Here is a 17,956-nt window from a genome sequence, read left to right on the forward strand (position 1 = left end):
ATATTTACTTTTCCTTTTAACTAAAATTTGAAATAGTTTCTATAAATATTATGATCTTATTCTTACAGGGAGTATAAAGGTGATATTTAATAATTTTATTCATAGGTCATTTTATACAATAAATGCAGCCTGAAAAATGTGAATTTAAATTATTGAGAAATAGGTCTTTGATTTTTTTGAACACCTTAATGCTTCACCTGTGTTTCTGACGTATATCTATTTGACTCTTTTGGCTATGTGTTTCTGGGGGGAGGACTATTTCTTGTTAGGGGAATGATAAAGCTTTAGTCTAATCACTATTTCCTGATATCTTTATTAGCAGATAGGGCTGAATTGTCAACTCATAGGCAATTGAGAAGCAATATAGGTTCTTCCTAAGATTTTTTTTGTATAGAATTTCAGCCCTTTTCTGGTCAGCTTAATTGAGGAACTTTCTGTTTGACTGATTTATTTTTGGCATTCGGTTATATTCAATTTAAAATAGATGCTGGCTTTTTGTATTTTCTATATGTTTTATATATATTCTTGGATTACCTGTAATATTGTAAATTCTTTCAAGGTAGAGATGATATTTTTAAACATTAAAAATCACCTTTACAGTGTTATACACATAATAGTGCTTAGTATATACTTATAATATTCTAAATTCTATTGTTTCTTCTTAAAAAAATAATGAGTAAGCTTTTCTGATACTTAAAGATTTTTTTTCTCTTTAGTCTATGATGTGTACATGTGTTTTCTTTAATATACTCACAAATCTCTTGATATTGTAGGAAGCTGCAAATTTCACCTTTTCCCCCCAATATTGTGGACAGATTATATTTGAGAACTTAAAATTGTTCAATCATTCACTTGTCAAGTTCTCTCTATTTATTGTGAACCTCTAGAAATTAAAGTCTTCACCCTCTTTGAATTTCAATCCTTTTTCAAAGCATTATAATTTCGTTTCATAAATCCTCTCCTACTATGTATCTGTATGCAGCCTGATAGAAAATTTAAAATGCGGATGTGATTCATACTCCTAAAGTCAACATGATAAAAAGGTATTATTGTTTAATATGGTTCCAGATAGTTAGGATAAATCTTTATTTAGAGGCCAAGCATAAGAAACTATTAATGTGAAGTTAGTTTGGATACAGAATCATTCTTTTGTTATTTGATGAGGGAAAATATTAGTTAACTAGAGTGTTTAAGGAAAAATGTTTTGCTGACCTTTTATTAATAAAAAAATCAGAGACTGTAAAGTGATTAGTGTTTCAGGTCTTGTAAATTTTCCTGCCTATTAAAGAGTAAGGCTTACAAGTAAATTGTATTTTTGCTTGGTTATTTTGCACTGCTTCTGTGTCATCAGTTTATTTTATTAATTCTTAGTTAGGAAATTGTAGAAATCTCATAACATATTCTTGAATTAAATTTTCTTTTAAATTCTTTATATGAGCTTGTTTTTTGGCATTCATCCTTTTAGGGGGGAGATTTAGTAAATTGAATATTTCTTTTGGGATTGTAATTAACTGAGATTTTTACTTTATAGCTGTTTAATCGATGACATAGCCCAGGTTTAGAAAAAAAAATTATAAAACTTTAAATAGTCTCTTTCTGATGATTTTGAATCATAAAACCTGTTTGTGAATTTGAAATACATGAACATTTGTAATATTTGTCATTCAAGTAATAACTTATTACTAAGAACCGAGAACAAAGAGCATAAACATTTATGTATATTATTTAGTGGTTTCTGTGCATTCAGTACCAACATTGTTATCTGATTAGTAAAAGCCTTGGAAGTTATCATTTTTACCATCTTAAGTAAGCTTTGATAAATAGTTTTTCTGGTTCTTTTCTTAAAAGTTCAGGCTCTAGAATTAGGCCTGGTTTCATCTTTTAATATCTTTTATCTTCATGAAATACATGCCTGATATATCTGTATACGTTCATCTCTTTAATATCTTTCTGCTATATACTTTGCGACCTTTGGTGAGTTATTACAATTGACTAAGCTTCAGTTTTGCCATTTAATAGTGGAAATAATAATGATACTAATGAATAGGGTTAGTACAGTGCTTAGTTATGCTTAGTATACTTAGTTAATGCTTAGTAAATGCTCACTTTACGTTAGTAATTATCACTTACTGTTTCCTACAGTAATAACTAACCAAATCTCTTCTTTTCATACCTTCTCTTGTGTTCCAGTAGTACCGTGAACAGGAAGCTATTCGCCTTTGCCTAAAACACTTTAGACAACATAACTATACAGAGGCCTTTGAATCACTGCAAAAGAAAACCAAGATTGCCCTGGAACATCCCATGTTAACAGATCTGCACGATAAGTTGGTACTGAAGGGTGATTTTGATGCTTGTGAAGAATTGATTGAAAAAGCTGTAAATGGTATGTCATAAACATGTAAACTTAGATTGGTTATTAGGGTGATTTTAAGTATATACAAGAAACAGGTGTTTTAAAAGAATATAGGTTTATGCCAGTTCTTAGTTTCTTTCTTTCTTTTTTTCCCCCCCATCTTTTTACTCTGTAAAGATGTTAGCTCCTTGATTTAAGGACTTACTTTATGTAAGACAGGTCCATAATGTAATAAGGAGACTTGAAAAATAAGAAAGTAACATACTTGAACTCACATATCTAAATTTAAGTTGTCATCTTGGAAAACCATGCACTTACAAATGCTAACATTGATTAGCACTGAACCACTTAGAAAAAGTCCTTTAATGTTGCCTTCAGTATCAGTGACCTATTCCTTTACATATTTTTGTTGATAGCAAATTGTCATTTTTTTTAATAGTGTAATTTGGGGGTGAGGAGTGCTTGGATAAGCCAAAAAATTTTATTAGTGTACAGTTAATAATGAATGAGGAGATTTGTATTGGAAACATCGTCTGTGTGATGTGGATGCTACATAATTGCTGATTTTCTTGGGTAGCCTGTATTCTGGCTCCGAAAGAAATGTGAATATTGGAACATAATATAATCTCCCAAAGTAATTGTTTTGGAGGATGACACCAATTGAATATTTAAGGTCTGGTATGTTTTGTTATTTAAAATAAGGAACTCTGTTGTTGCTGTATAGAGTAGCATCCTTTTAAAAAAATCTACACTTTCATAGTAACAAAGAACAGAGTAGGTGCTGTGGTATAATAAAAAGTAAATATTTGGTCTTTTCTCTTTCCTGGCACACAGCTCCTAGAACCCTTGGGATCTGCGGGTGATGAGTGTCTTTTGTATGCTGAGATGACTGGTGGCTGGAGTCCCTAGATAGCTTCAGATCTCCAGAAAGATCAAACCATGTGATTAGAGGGCTGAAACTTTCAACCCCACCCCTGACCTCTGGGGAGAGGAGCAGGGTCAGAGATGGTGTTCAATCACCTAAAACCATGTCTTAATCATGCCTACATAATGGAACCTCTAAAAAAGCCCTAAACCGAGGGGTTCAGAGAGCTTGCCCCAAGAGGTCATGGAAGCTACACACACACACACACAGACACACACATACACACACCCTGTACCTTGCCCTACACACACACACACACACCCTGCACCTTGCCCTACACACACACACACACACACACACACACACACCCTGTACCTTGCCCTACACACACACACACACACACCCCCTGTACCTTGCCCTACACACACACATACACACACACACACACACACACACACACGCACACCCTGTACCTTGCCCTACATCTTTCTTCCATTTGGCTGTTTCAGACTTGTATCCTTTATAATAAACCAGTGATAGTAAGTAAAGTGCTTTCCTGAAATCTGTGGTTACTCTAGCATTATCGAACCTGAGTGGGGGTTGTGGGAACCCCCAATTTACAGCTGGTAGGTCAGAAGTACCAGTGGCTCGGGGTTTGTGATTAGCATCTGAAGTGGGGATAGTCTTGTGGAACTGAGCCCTTTAACTTGTGAGATCTGACACTGACTCCAGGTAGATAGTGTCAGAATTGAATTGATTCTCGGTTGGATACCAAGTTGGAGTCAGAGAATTGGAGAAATGGTTGGTGTAAGGAGAAGACCCACACATTTGGAGTCAGAAGCATTGTGAGTGAAAACAGCTTAATGCTGAATTATGAAACTTGTAGAATGATACAAAGTTGTATAGAAATTCTATTCTTTTTATAGAAAGAAATAAAGAATAATAGACTTTCTCAGTGCTCTGTTTTCATATATTTTAGTCTTATCACTATCATTTATTAGTATTAGTTACTCATTTATCAGATATTGGTTGAATATTTTACAGCTAGAGAAAACAGAACCAGTACTGCCTTCTTTGAGTTTATAAATTTAAAGTTAACTCAAAATGAATTGCTTGCAGCTCCATTGTGTTATAATAACAAACCTGCCTCTCAGCCTTGTATATTGTTACTGTTTATTTAATTGATGATGATACTTGCAAATAAATGATTACTGTGTTTGAAATAGAATATACTTTGGAGTATACCCAAATAGAACATATATAATAATCTCTTACCAAACCATCAAAATGCCACTAATGAAAGTATATATGTGTGTGTGTGTGTGTGTGTGTGTGTGTGTGTGTGTGTGTGTGCCATTTCTGAGCATGAATTCTGTATTTTTTAACTATAGGATGAAGAAGGCACAAGTAATTTTATGGTTTTTTTGTTTTGTTTTAAATCTTTAAGGCATTTAATATTTTGTTAAGGTAAAGTAAACAACAGAACCATCAGCAACTTTGTGTAATTAGTTAGCTAAAAACAGGTTTTAAAACTGTCTCTTTAGCAATATACTCATTTACGAGAAGCTCTTAACATCATGTGCAACTCTGCTACTGCAGAGACTTAACTTATCCTTCTGACTCTAGGAAGAAACCAAGTTTAGGAAAATTGATAGTAACTATTCTTGAGACTTAACAGCCAAGTCATACTTTTTATACTCCTCACTGGCTTGGAACAGTGTTTAGTTAATAAACATTCCTTCCAGGGTTGTTCAGTTTGCTGCTGACTGCACTGATGATGATTTGTTGAACAAATAAGGAAGTAAACACTGCAAAGTTTTTTGGCTTTTGCTCCATTAAAAACATAGAAGAGAAGGGTAAGAAGTTCCTGCCTGGTAAATAAGAAAGTCTAGGGAATCAGAAGCATCTTTCAAATTTCTTACAGTGGAGGAAACAAAAACTACTTTTAGTGTATTTGGTATATTAGTGTGCTCTTCTTCAAGTATGGTCTATATTTTAAGAAAGTGTTGGGCTGTATTTATTTCTCTAATACGCTTCCTATTTGCCTAGAAACATCCCTACATTTACGTTTAATTTCATTAGAGGTGATGCCTGAACCAATCATTGCTACTTCCTCTTTGACAATGCCAGGGAAAAAAGGTAGAATCCAGTGATGATAGGCAAAAGTAATCACCCAGGAACAGAAAATACTTAAAGAAAACCTCCCTTTGCAGTGTTTATCTTATTTGTTAATGAAATAAAAGTTTGCTTTTGTGAGACAAGGGGGAGATAAAGTTTGAAGTTTAATAAAGTAGTCCTAAAGTTTAAACTTGAGGTCTTTATCTCTCTCCCTCCCTCCCTTCTTCCCTCTTCCCCTCCTCCTTTCTTTTTTCTCTACTCCACCCCACACTCCTGCCCACCCCCACCCCACCCTGTATCTCTCCCTTCCCATACCTTGGTTTATGCCATAGTTGTTAATTATATGGTAGGCCTATTTCCCTCTCCTTAGAATCTTTCTGAGATCTCAAATCTTGTTGGAGTTACCTTTGTGGCAAGGTTTTTAACTACAAATTTAGTATTGTTAATAGATATCGGGCTATTTATGTTCTGTTTCTTATTGAGGGAATATTGGTAGTTTGTGTCTTTTGAGGAATGTGCCCATTTCACCTAAATTGATGAATTTACTGGCATAAAGTTGTTTATATTCCATTATTGTCCTTTATGTCATATCATCTTCTTGATACTGGTAATTTTTGTCTTTCATTTCTTGGTAGTCTGGCTAGAGATCTATCAGTTTTATTTTAAGAAAACAGCTCTTGGTTTCTTTGTTTTATCTTTTCTCTCTATTTAATTGATTTCTGTATCTTTATTATTTCCTTTTTTCCACATACTTTGGTTTTAATTTGCTCTTCTTTTCCTAGTTTCTTAATATGAAAGCTGAAGCCATTAGAGATTCTTCTTTTCTAATGTAAGCATTTGGTGTTAAGAATTTCCCTTAAGCACTGCTTTAGTTGTATCTCACAAATTTTGCTACGTTGTTTTCATTTTCATTCAGTTTAAAATAACAGTTGACCCTTAAACAGCGTGGGGGTTAGGGGCACCAGCTCTCCCTCCCCCGTCCTACTGCTTGCACAGTTGAAAATCCACGTGTAACTGATTCCCCCAGAACTTAACTACTATAGCCTACTGTTGACTGAAAGCCTTACCGATAACATGAACAGTCAATTAACACATATGTTATATGTTACATACATATACTGTATTCCGACAATAAAATAAGCTACAGTAAAGAAAATGTTATTAAGAAAACCATAAGGAAGAGAAAACATTTACAGTATGTACTATGTTTATTAATATCATAAGTTTACACTATCTGTTTACAAGATAAATTGTCAGTACTTCTGTCAATATTGTCTTAATGATACAGAACACTGTGTAAGTATTATATGTATTACTAACACTAGACATCAAAGATGAAAGTTAATGTGGAAAAAGAAATTCATATTTGTTTACAGGTCTAACAATTCATGCATTGGTAATGAAGCAGCAGCAATATGATTGCTTTACTGTAGTCTAGTGTAATTGATACAATTGCTTCACAATAGCTTAGTCTTTATGCTAATGAATGAATTGTAAAATTTTTATGGCATACAGTATTAGTCATATTTATAATACAGTATTGGAAACATTGTTATATTTTCTAAAAACTATTTACCTCTGATGATAGGCTGATAGTTTCTCCAGTTGAGAGAGGGTGGGAGGGAGGCATACTGTACAGTAACGTAATTCTTTGAAAACAAAGTTATAAACCAGTAGGAAAACCAACACGTTATTAATTTTATATTAAATAGCACTCACCTTATGCCTGTATAAATATGGATAGAGTAGTACCTACATATTTTATGCATTCATGACTTACCTCACCTTTTCTTAATTTTCTTGACATTTCTAGGCTGTGTGGTTCATCTGCGAGTTTTTTCAAACTGTTGCAAATCTCCAAAAAATTTTCTAATATATTTATTGGAAAAAACATCCACATATAGGTGGACATGTGCGGTTCAAACCTGTCTTGTTCAAGGGTCAGCTGTACTTAGGCATAATGACACATTTTTCTTTCCAACCCTGATGCCTTTTTCCCCCTTGTGTTTAATCTCTGCCAGGATCTTTAGTAAAAGATTGCCATGGCATAATTATAGTGGATAACCCTGTGTAGTTCATGATCCCAGAAGAAATGCTTTTTACATTTCATTGTTAAATATATTTTTGATCTGGGGTTTTTGGAGATTCTGTATCAGATTCCAAGATTCCTAAGAGTTTGTGTCATGAATGGATATTGGATTTTGCCACTTTTTCTCTACCTTTTGTGATATGATTTTCCTACCCTATTAATATATGAAATCATAGTAATTGATTTTCTAATGTTAAACCTCATATATACTTAACTTTGTTATGTATTTTTAAAATTTATTTTGGGTTTAGATTGACTAATGTTTTGTTAGAATTCTTCCAAGTATTTTTGTTAATAAGGTTGACCTTGTGGCTTTTCTTTCTCATACCTTCCTGTTCAGGTTTAGTATCATTATTAGGCTAATTTCACATAATGTGTTGAGGAGTTAACCTTTTCTTCCTATTTTCTGAATAAATGTAAGATGTGAATTATTTCTTTCTTAAATGCTTGGTTGAATTTACCATTGAGCTATCTGTGCTTGAGATTTGCTTTCAGAAATATTTTTAGCTTACCAATTCAGTTTCTTTAAACTTCGTAGGACTATTCAGAGTTGTTTGGTTGGTTGATTGAGCTTTAACAAATTACAGTTTTCTAGTAGTTTGTTTCAGTTTCATCTAAAATTTCAAACTTATGGATGTGAAACTGTACCTAATATCCCCTTATTATCTGTTTAATGTTTGTAGAATTTCTTGAGATGTGTCTTTTTTTCATTCCTTATATTGGTTATTTATGAATTCTTTCTCCCTCCCCAATCCATTACTTTCTTTTTTTTTTTTTAATAAATTTATTTATTTTATTTATTTATTTTTGGCTGTGTTGGGTGTTCGTTGCGGCGAGCGGGGCTACTCTTTGTTGCAGTGCACGGGCTTCTCATTGCGGTGGCTTCTCTTGTTGCGGAGCACGGGCTCTAGGCACGCGGGCTTCAGTAGTTGTGGCTCGCAGGCTCTAGAGTGCAGGCTCAGTAGTTGTGGCACATGGGCTTAGTTGCTCCGCGGCATGTGGGATCTTCCAGGACCAGGGATTGAACCCGTGTCCCCTGCATTGGCAGGCGGATTCTTAACCATTGCTCCACCAGGGAAGTCCCCCCAGTCTATTGCTTTCACCATAAGCTTAGCAAGTTCAGTGATCTTTTGAGGGAACCAACTTCTGGTTTGTTGATTCTTTATGTTAACTTTTATGTCCTTGGCTTATGCTCTGTATTTGATGTTGTCTTCTTTCTCTCTTTGAGATTAATATGCATTTTATAATTTATTGAGATTGATGCTTAGCTTATTAATTTTCAGACTTTGTTATTTCCCCATATATGCATTAAAGGATATAAATTTCCTTCTTCTTATTTTTCAGTTGTGCTATGAAGTGTTTTCATTTTTGTCCAGTTCAGTAATTTCACTAGGAAATGATATTGCTCTTTTGTGAGTCATAGTTATATAGAAATATAGTTTTTAATTTCCAAATACATAAAGATTTTCTGGCTCTTTTCCTCATTACTAATTTCTGGCACAAATGCATAGTGGTCAGAGTACATATTTTGTACTATTCCAGTTCTTTGAAATTTGATAAGACTTACCATATGGCCCACTTTGGTCAATTTTTATAAACATATTAGGTACACTTAGACAGAAATCCAGTTCTTTAGTTGTTACTGCAATGTTCTATATATGTCCAGTTGGTCCGGTTTGCTAATCATGTTGCATAAATCTGCTTTACCAATAATGTTTTCTGTCATTCTCTCAATTACTAAGAAAAATGTGTTAACACTTCCTACTATGATTATGGAATTTTCTCTTCTTATAATTCTGTCAGTTTTTGCTTCGTATATTTTGAAGCTATGTTTCTAGATGCATACAAATTTTAAATTCTTTTATTTTGAATGAAATCTTTTATCTTTAAGTGTGTTTTTATCTCTACTAATGTTGTTGCCTTAAGTTGTAAATTATCTTACATTAATATATCTGCTTTCATTTGGTATTTACATAACATATCTTTTTCCATCTTTTAATTTCAAGCTTTCTGTATCCTTTTTTTGAAGAAGTATCTCTTGTAAATTTAATTGTTTTTTAAAAACTCTGCTTCTTTTGATTTGAACATTTATTTCATTTACATGATTGAATTACTGGTAAATATATGGGTTCAAACCTACCATTTTACTTAATATATTTTGTCATGTCCTTTATTTCTTATTTTTGGTTGTTGTCTCTTACCTTTTTAAACTTTTTAATCTTTTCATTTTTTTCTTTATTTATTTGGAAGTAACACACTCTGTATTTTACTTATGGTGAGTCTATAAATAACCACAAATATACATCCTTAACAAAATTTATCAGTACAAAGACTTAGCGGACTTTGAACTCCCATCTACTTACCTTCCAACTCATATGCTATTGTTGTTCTTTATTTTGATACCATATTCAAAGACCCTAGAAGATATTACTATTCTTGTTTTATACAGTGTCCATTAATTTTACCCAAATATTTACTAATTTTTTTGCTCTTCACTACTATTTGAATCTTTGATTTTATACCTAAGATCATATTCCTTCTGCCTTAAGCACATCCTTTAGCATTTCTTCTAATGCAGATTAATTCTCTCAGTTTTTGTTTGCTTGAACATTTGTCTCTTTTCTTGAAGGATATTTTCGCTGGGTATAGAATTCTAGATTGACAGTTATCTTCCCCTAATACATTTTGGATGTCATTTCACTGTTAACCAGTTTCCATTGTTGCGAGTTTCAACTATTGCTCTTTTGAATGCAATCTCTCTTTTTGCCTATGGCTGTTTAAATATTTAAATATATTAAACATATCTTCATTTTAGATTATTTTATAGTTCTATAAACAGGGCAACTCCAGTGTGGTGACCCTGTTAACTATTATGTATTTTTGTTTTCTTTCAGTTAGATGTATATCTTTTATTTTCTCATTTTAATTGCACATTTATGTTTAATTTTTCAACCTTCTCTAAATTCTTTCTCTCTTTTCCATTACTATATTGTTAATAGTGTTCTCTTTCCTTCTTATCTTGGTCTTCATTTCTGTTATGTATTCGTTTTGTTTTTCTTCCTCTTTTCCTTCAACTCTGACATTCATGTTTTATTTATCTTTGTTGTCATACCATATCTCTTCCAACTATTTATATCTCTGTTTTCTGTTTATATCTCTAATTTGTGCTTATGTTTTATAAAGGGAGTTTCTTACTTAACTTTTATATTCATGGAAAAGTGTTTGGCCATTTTCATCAATTACATGACTACATTTTTCTGTTGAATCAGATTCTTTTGCCACTTAAATTTTTTTTTCTTTTCCTTTTTATATCTTTATATAAATTCTGAGTTGGTTGTTTTTGAGTTTTATTAATCTTTGAATGAAATGAGGTTTTCCTGTTTTAAATAGGTTCTTAAGACTGTGTTCTAGAACAGCAAGATTTTTCCTTATGGTATTGCTTTTCTCTTGGGACACCGTTTCTTCTCAGCAGTACTCCTAATGCAAAATCTCTCTCTTTTTTTTTTTTTTCACCAGACTGCTTCCTGAAAGATGGCTTCTTTCCCTAATTCCTGTTCATTCATGCCTTTGTGCTTTTTTCTTTTTTTTAATTGGAGTATAGTTGCCTAACAATGTTGTTTTAGTTTCTGCTGTACAGCAAAGTGCATCAGCTATACATATACATATATCCCCTCTTTTTTGGATTTCCTTCCCATTTAGGTCATGGCTTTGTGCTTTTGTTTATGTTGTATTCCCTTCCCTGATTACTTTTCCTTTTTATCACCATTCACTTACAACTCATTCTTCAAGGCTAGCTCTTTCAAGCTAGTTTTTAAAAATTATTCCTGCCCCTCAGTTGCTCCTCCTTCTCTTAATTCCTGTTTGCCTTTGTACCATATTTCTCATTTTGTGCATAAAAAATTATTAGTTTTTTGCCAAGTATAGTTCCAAATATTACTTTATTATTATAACTATTCATATATTCAAAGGCAATATGCCATCTACTCTAATAAACACTATATATGAATTAATTTAATTCTTGTACCTACTTTCTAGGTAAATATTATTGTTATTTCAATTTAATAAATGTCAGTGATTAAGTAATTTGCCTAAGACAGCATAGCTGGTAAGTGGCAGAGCTAAAATTTGAATCTGTTCATCTTACCACCGTGCTTTACCATCCAAGTAAATATTTACTGGTTCAGTTTCCCCAATATTTATTGTTGTAATGTAAATTGTTATAATTCATGTATTTCTCTTTTCAGAGTTTAATCAAACTGCTGAAATGCATAATTTTTAAAAAAATCTTTTTTACCCAGCCATTATTATTCTTGAACTATAAAAAACTTTTTTATGCTGTACCTGTAAGTGAATTTTTGTTTTTTCTTTAAAAAAAAAAAATCTCTGTGTTGGTGAAAAATCAGTTTGATAAAAGTTTCGATGTAGGCAGCAGTACTGTATTCTGTGCTGTTTTTTTTTTTTTAATCTTGGATGAGGCTTGAATATATTTTTTTTCTTTAAAAAAATCATGTACTTTCACCATTAGAGACAAGAACAGCTTGTGCCTAATTAGGACTGTATGAAACGTGTTTAGTTATTATAGTCATAATCATAGGGGAAAAATGAGATGGTATTGGACTGGGAGACTTTTAAGTAGTTTGAAAATTCTTAGCAACTAGGTCTTAGTGTGATTTCTCCTAAGTCATATTTTCAGTTCTTTTGGATGGTTTTACTTTTGGCAGACCCTTCTGATTTTCTGCTTTAGATTTTTGTCAAAAGTAGACATACAGAAATATTAGCAACTGCCTGAGTTCTTAAAATACAGAAGTAATTTTTTTAAATAGTTCATAAACATTTAAATGCCTTACTTTTTTGCTTTTGAGACTTTTAAAACAATGTAAGAGGTGTTTTCATATTTTTGTAGATGAGAATGTCATTGTTTCAATAGAAAGCTCAGTTTTTTTGCTGAATCATATAGAATATATGCAAGTAAGCATACCTAACAAAAGGCGACCTTTCAAGAATTAGAAATATAGGGAACATGGGGAGATTATTTGGGCTGCAGAGGTGTCAGCTTTTCATTTGATTTTAGGCCTTGAAAGGGAGTTCTTTAACATTAAAACAAGGAACTGAAAGCAATGTATTTTGAAAAAATCTTTACCCTGCTTTAATGTTTGTAGCATTTTTATTGATCACCTCAAGAATTTCAAGCTTATGACTGTTTGATTTTGAAAAATTTAATTTGTTCTATTAAAAAATAAAGTTTCTTTAGCACTTGAAATGACTGTTCACCAAGAAAACATTATATTAATAAACATTATATTACTACTTTTCTGTTTGAGAGCATGAAAGTAGATTCTTAAGCATGTTATTTCATTGAAAATAGCTACTAAATATAACTTGCTCCAGATCTGATCTGGACTATTTATTGACAACCCAGTTTCCCTGGCAAGAGGCAATAACATGTATTGTAATAGATTAAATGAGGGTAATCTTTAATTTATCATGTTTCTCTGCAAAGTGCAACATAGTTTTTTAAGTCATTTTTTATTTTGAGTGATTAGATGGTTTAATATTATAAAATGAAAGTATCAAGAAGTTAATTAAATAGAGTTGAATAGTGGTGTAGAGAGGTGTGAGAAGGCTGGAATTTATGTTTCTAGCTTTTGTGTCTTATGGTAAGCCAGGATTTCTCCAAAAGAGGTGTTTTGTTTTGTTTTTGTTTTTATTTTGGTTTTTGGTAGAACAGCTAGCTTCTCAAACTAGCCATTTGTTGTCTGGAACAACTTCCAGATGACATGAATACTTAAGGTAAGAAAGTGATCTAGAGTAGTGACAAACCAGTGTTCCAGAGAAGAAACGAAACATAAAAAGTAAACTTTAGCCACAGTTACCAGTAGGTCTTTATTTAAGAGGGAGATTACATTTTTTCCTTTAAATTATAATTAACTATGATATATTTCAACTGTTTTAGTTTTATCCCTCTTTTATTATAATCAGTTTAATATTGCAGTAGAATGATCTGGTATGGTGAGTTATGTTTCCCAGTCTTCCTTTTGAATAGGTAAATTTTGCTGTCTATTGAAGTGCTATTGAATAGGTAAATTTTGCTATATCTGTTATTATAGTGTGTAATCTTAGATTGTAATTAAAAACCTATTATTTGTGTGTTAGTTATATCTGTGTGTTTATATTTATTTACATGCATTCTATGAAGAGTTGAAAAGATTTTAGACTTTGGAATTGGGCTTTATACCTTTTTGTTTAGAGTCTTTGGGCATGATATTAATTTCTCTGAACCTTGATTTTCTAATCTTTGCAATAATAATGACCATTGTGTAGATTTATTTTAAGGAGTAAATGAGTTAACCTTTGTGATGTCTTGCACACAGTAAGTATGCAATAAAAGTCAACTCTTTCTTCTTTGGTGAGATCTTTTTAGAGAGTTACTTCCAGATTTGATAATGCTATATTGAAATAATTTTCTTCAGGTTTTCTAATAGTCTCCAAGGAAAAGTAAGAGATATCAAAGAGTTGTGTGAACTTTAGACTAGTGAAGAGAAAAGGAATTTACTTGAGACAGAAGGAGGCAAAAAGTTCCCCAAGCAATTTTTTTTTAATGTTTGCTTGACTACTGTACAAGATTGGTGTGACTTGTCAGGGTGCCATTATGTACGAGGAATATGCTTTATTGGAGGTAGGAGTTTTATGTACAGTTTGTTGTAATGTAAGGAACTTAGTAACATTAAGATGACTCAAAGGAAATGTCAACCATGTGGCTAGGAAAGTCCCTCCACCCCCTGCTCTTTTTTCCAATCTAAACATTTATTATATACTGAGCATCTCTGATGTTATGCTATTAACTGTCATTATTCAAGAGAAGATTAATTGTATCTAGTGTAAAATCATCATAATTTCTAATATTTTAAGTTTGGATTACTTAATGTTTAAATTTTGGAAGTAATTTCCTCTGCATGCTTGATCATAAATCCTTTGTGCATATTTAGCTCTCTTTGTCCTTGTTAAAACAAGCTAATGTCAGTGTACAAAGCACTGCTTGTAGAAACGTGAATGTGTCTAGTGACCCTTGAAGAAGAGACATTTCAGGGGTAACAAAGTATGTGAAAATGGTTTATATTGGTAATAACAATATGTTACAAAGTTTTTCCAAAGTTTAGAAAAGAATTCCACATATCTAGTTATTTTGTGACCTTTCTTCCAGTATTAATAGAGTTCAATGCAAAAAAATTGGGAAAACAAAAAAGTACAAAGGCAAAAACCAAAACCAAAAATCACAATCATCCTAATCCTGCCAACCAAAGAAAATCACTTTTAACTTTTTGATGTATGTCAGTGTTTTTTCTTTTCATCTGTGTGTGTGTGTTTACAAAATGATTTTACAAAAATTGTATAATGTTTGAGAGTTTGCTTTTTTTACTTGAAAATTCCTGACAATATTTTCATAGGACAGTTGTGTTTGTTAGAAGAGAAACTGTGAAGCTCTTGATGGGTAGAGTATTTGTAAGTTTTTCAGGTTAGTTAAGAGTGGGGATAGAAGGATTAGTTGAAGAAACAATTAGAGAATTTAATTTTACCTGCAGTGTTCAGAATGACTTTAAAGATCAGGAATGGGGTCATTCATCAGATTGTAACTGTTCCTGTGATTACTGCCTTAGGAGCTCTTAGAAGAATTTCCCCCAGTGGATTGTGATTTCTTTTTCAGAATAGTCACAGAAGACTTAAGGGGAAAGAGGAGATGGAGACTTTTCTAAGAGGAACTTAAGGTGGAATCAGCCAGACACACACAGTTCGAGTAAATATATTGGTTCTAACAGTGGTGGGACCCTAGTATGCCACAATTTGGAAGGAACCTCAGGCGCTATCCAACTCCTAAACACCAGTTTTGCAGATGAGGAACTTGCTTGACTTATCAAAAGTCATGTAACTAACTAGTATGGGACACTTTGGTAATATGGCAATTGGGCACTATTAAAAAGTATGAAATTTATTACTTTTCTAATTGTCTCTATTTTTGCTTTGTATTTTTCATGTCTTGAGTTCTCTTATCTCCCTCAGTTTTCTACTCATTTCCATATACTCCCATCTTTACTTTTTTCTCTCTCTCCTCTTCAGTTAGCCATTATGTGGAATTAATATTTTAAAATCATTGTTTATATTGATTAATTTTATCTTCTCTGTTTAAGGTTTTTAAAAAGGATCATTTAACTTTTATGTGCCTTTCACAAAATGGAATAAAATTTAATTACTGTGTTTTACTTCTATATAATACTAAATTTATGATTAATATTTTATTATCATCTTATCATTACTATTAATAGGAGCCCCACAACATTTTATCTGAAAAAAGAAAAGATTTCCAGCTCTTGTAATGGTAAACCAGTATTGGCCAGAGTAGGCTGGATGGGGCAAGAATTGTCAGAAAAGCCCATGGGGGAGTAGGTGATATGATAGAAACACTCTCACAAAAATAAGTTGTGAATCCACTTGTTCCCCTTACTTTAACAATTAAAACATAAATGCTAATTTGTGAGTGCTAATTTAAGAAGGAGAGAACTTTCTTTTTGCAAGAATTTTTTAAAGTCCCACGGGCAAAGAAAAAAAGAAACTAGATGAGTTTATGGGATAGAGGTTTTCAGTTAAAGCCATCTGGAAAGACTTGAAAGCTGAAGGGTGTGGTTAAGACTGAGTTTCATAATTACCCAGAAAAGAAAGAGATTAGGGAGGTTTTTGTAAATTACACAGTCTCTGGCAAGTACACAAGTCACAGAGAACAGACAGTTTTACTTATAAAATCTTTGGAAAAGTATTTGCTTTCAGTGACTAAATGAAGCAAAAGGGAATCCTTTATTCAGATTGAAATCAGAGTAAAGTGACAGAATTTATAGTAAAGGTAACTTTATAAATTATAATCTGTTTGGGTTCATGTAAAAGCAAACCCTAGTTTAAAAAGTAAGGAAATGTTATTTTATCATATAACAAGAAGTCCAGAGATAAGGTAAATTTCATGGTTAGTCAATTCAGTGATCCAGTTTCTTCATCTCTCTCTGCCCTGTCATCATTATAGAGTTGATTTCATTATCAGACCTCTACAAATGGGCTATAGCAGGGATGTATATTTGCATACAGATTCTGAACATTTCCCGGGGAACAAAAGTACATTTTTCTTCTCTGTAGAGTCATTTAAAAGTAAGGAAACATTTCCTTGAAGGCCCCCGGACCCCCCGCCAGAGATCCTCATGTTTCATTAGCCAGAATTGGGTTTCATACCATTCTTAAACTAATCTTTGTTGAGGGGCACAGGATTAGGACTTGATAATAATTTGGGGTAGAATGGATGTATGTGGGGAGTTCAGTCTCCATGACCATCGTAGTACCTAGTGTAACAACTAGTTACTGTACTGTAACAACTCCTCTTAAGAAGGAGATTTAGAATTTATTAATGAAGTAAGTAAAGCATAGTGAAACATGAGTCCCAGCCCCACCACTCAAGAGCTGTGTGATTTGGGTTAAATTCATTAATTTCTCTAAATATGCATTTCCACATCTGTAAAATGAAGATGATAATGCCCAATTCATAAGGCTGTTTTTAGAATTAAATCAGATAAGTAAGATAGCACAGATTCTAACATATAGTATTCAATAAATATACTATTACTATTACTGGTACTTTTATCTTTATGTAGTTTTGTACTCAAAGAAAACTCTAAAAATGGTATTTTCACTTTAAAGGATTAGTTGTTTTTTTTCCTGAAGACAAAGGCCTCGACCAAAGTTGTTGGAGCTCCCATTTCCTTCTCTAGCTTTTTTGTATAGTAGTACAAAAATGGGGGAAACTTAGTAAGTTTAGTATGAGCTGCCACTAAAACAATTCGTTTACATGGTTGTGTCAACTGATACTTTGCTATTTATATTTGAGGTAGCATAAAAACTGAACTGACACATTTTATGAAAATGTGCTATTGTATTAGTGACATATTAGTAATTTTCTTTAATGCAGGCATCTACATTTTGGTCTTTTTTGCTGTAATAAAAAGTGTAAGCTGTTAAGGTGTAATTCTCTCTCATTCTTTTATATTTGCAGATGGCTTGTTCAATCAGTTTATCAGTCAACAGGAATATAAGCCACGATGGAGTCAAATCATTCCCAAAAGCACCAAAGGTAAGTCCTACCTTCTAGGTTGTGGGTGCTTTTCCTTTAATGTCCCAGTTTCATGTATCCGAAGGTAGCTCAAGTTTAACTGTACCCTATTAATGAAAAGCAGGTGTTTAAAACAAGACATAGGTTCCTCAACTAGATGGCAGAGGAAGTTTATTATATTAAATTTTTCTTTTAAACCTTTTTGTTTTATTGCTATAACAGAAGGTTGGGCATTTTTTACACAGAATACCATCATAAACTGCTTTTATAGAGACACTATAAAATGATAGGCTATTGTGTTGTAATCCCAAACGTGTCCCTGAAAAACCTAAAGTTCTGCAAAATTGCTCACAAAAGTTAATAGGGCTTATGAGAGAAGTAGAAATGGGA

The 17,956-nt window shown here is 32.6% G+C and overlaps 1 protein-coding gene across 6 annotated transcripts in view; it reads left to right on the forward strand.

Moving 5' to 3' along the window:
• The window catches only part of MKLN1 (muskelin 1), a 347,577-nt gene that overhangs the window by 247,533 nt on the left and 82,088 nt on the right, over nucleotides 1-17,956 (forward strand). For 4 of the 6 annotated variants that reach the window (XM_082399181.1, XM_082399182.1, XM_082399183.1 and 1 more), the window contains 2 exons: nucleotides 2,194-2,386; nucleotides 17,510-17,587. In XM_082399181.1, coding sequence (XP_082255307.1) covers nucleotides 2,194-2,386; nucleotides 17,510-17,587 — 271 coding nt within the window. Of the gene's footprint in view, nucleotides 1-1,026; nucleotides 1,044-2,190; nucleotides 2,387-17,509; nucleotides 17,588-17,956 lie in introns of those variants that run through there. The other 2 variants (XM_082399185.1, XM_082399184.1) reach the window with 2 other exon arrangements.

Source organism: Balaenoptera borealis (genome assembly GCF_965194805.1).
Source record: "Balaenoptera borealis genome assembly, chromosome: 7".
In the NCBI taxonomy this organism is placed as follows: Eukaryota; Metazoa; Chordata; class Mammalia; order Artiodactyla; family Balaenopteridae; genus Balaenoptera; species Balaenoptera borealis.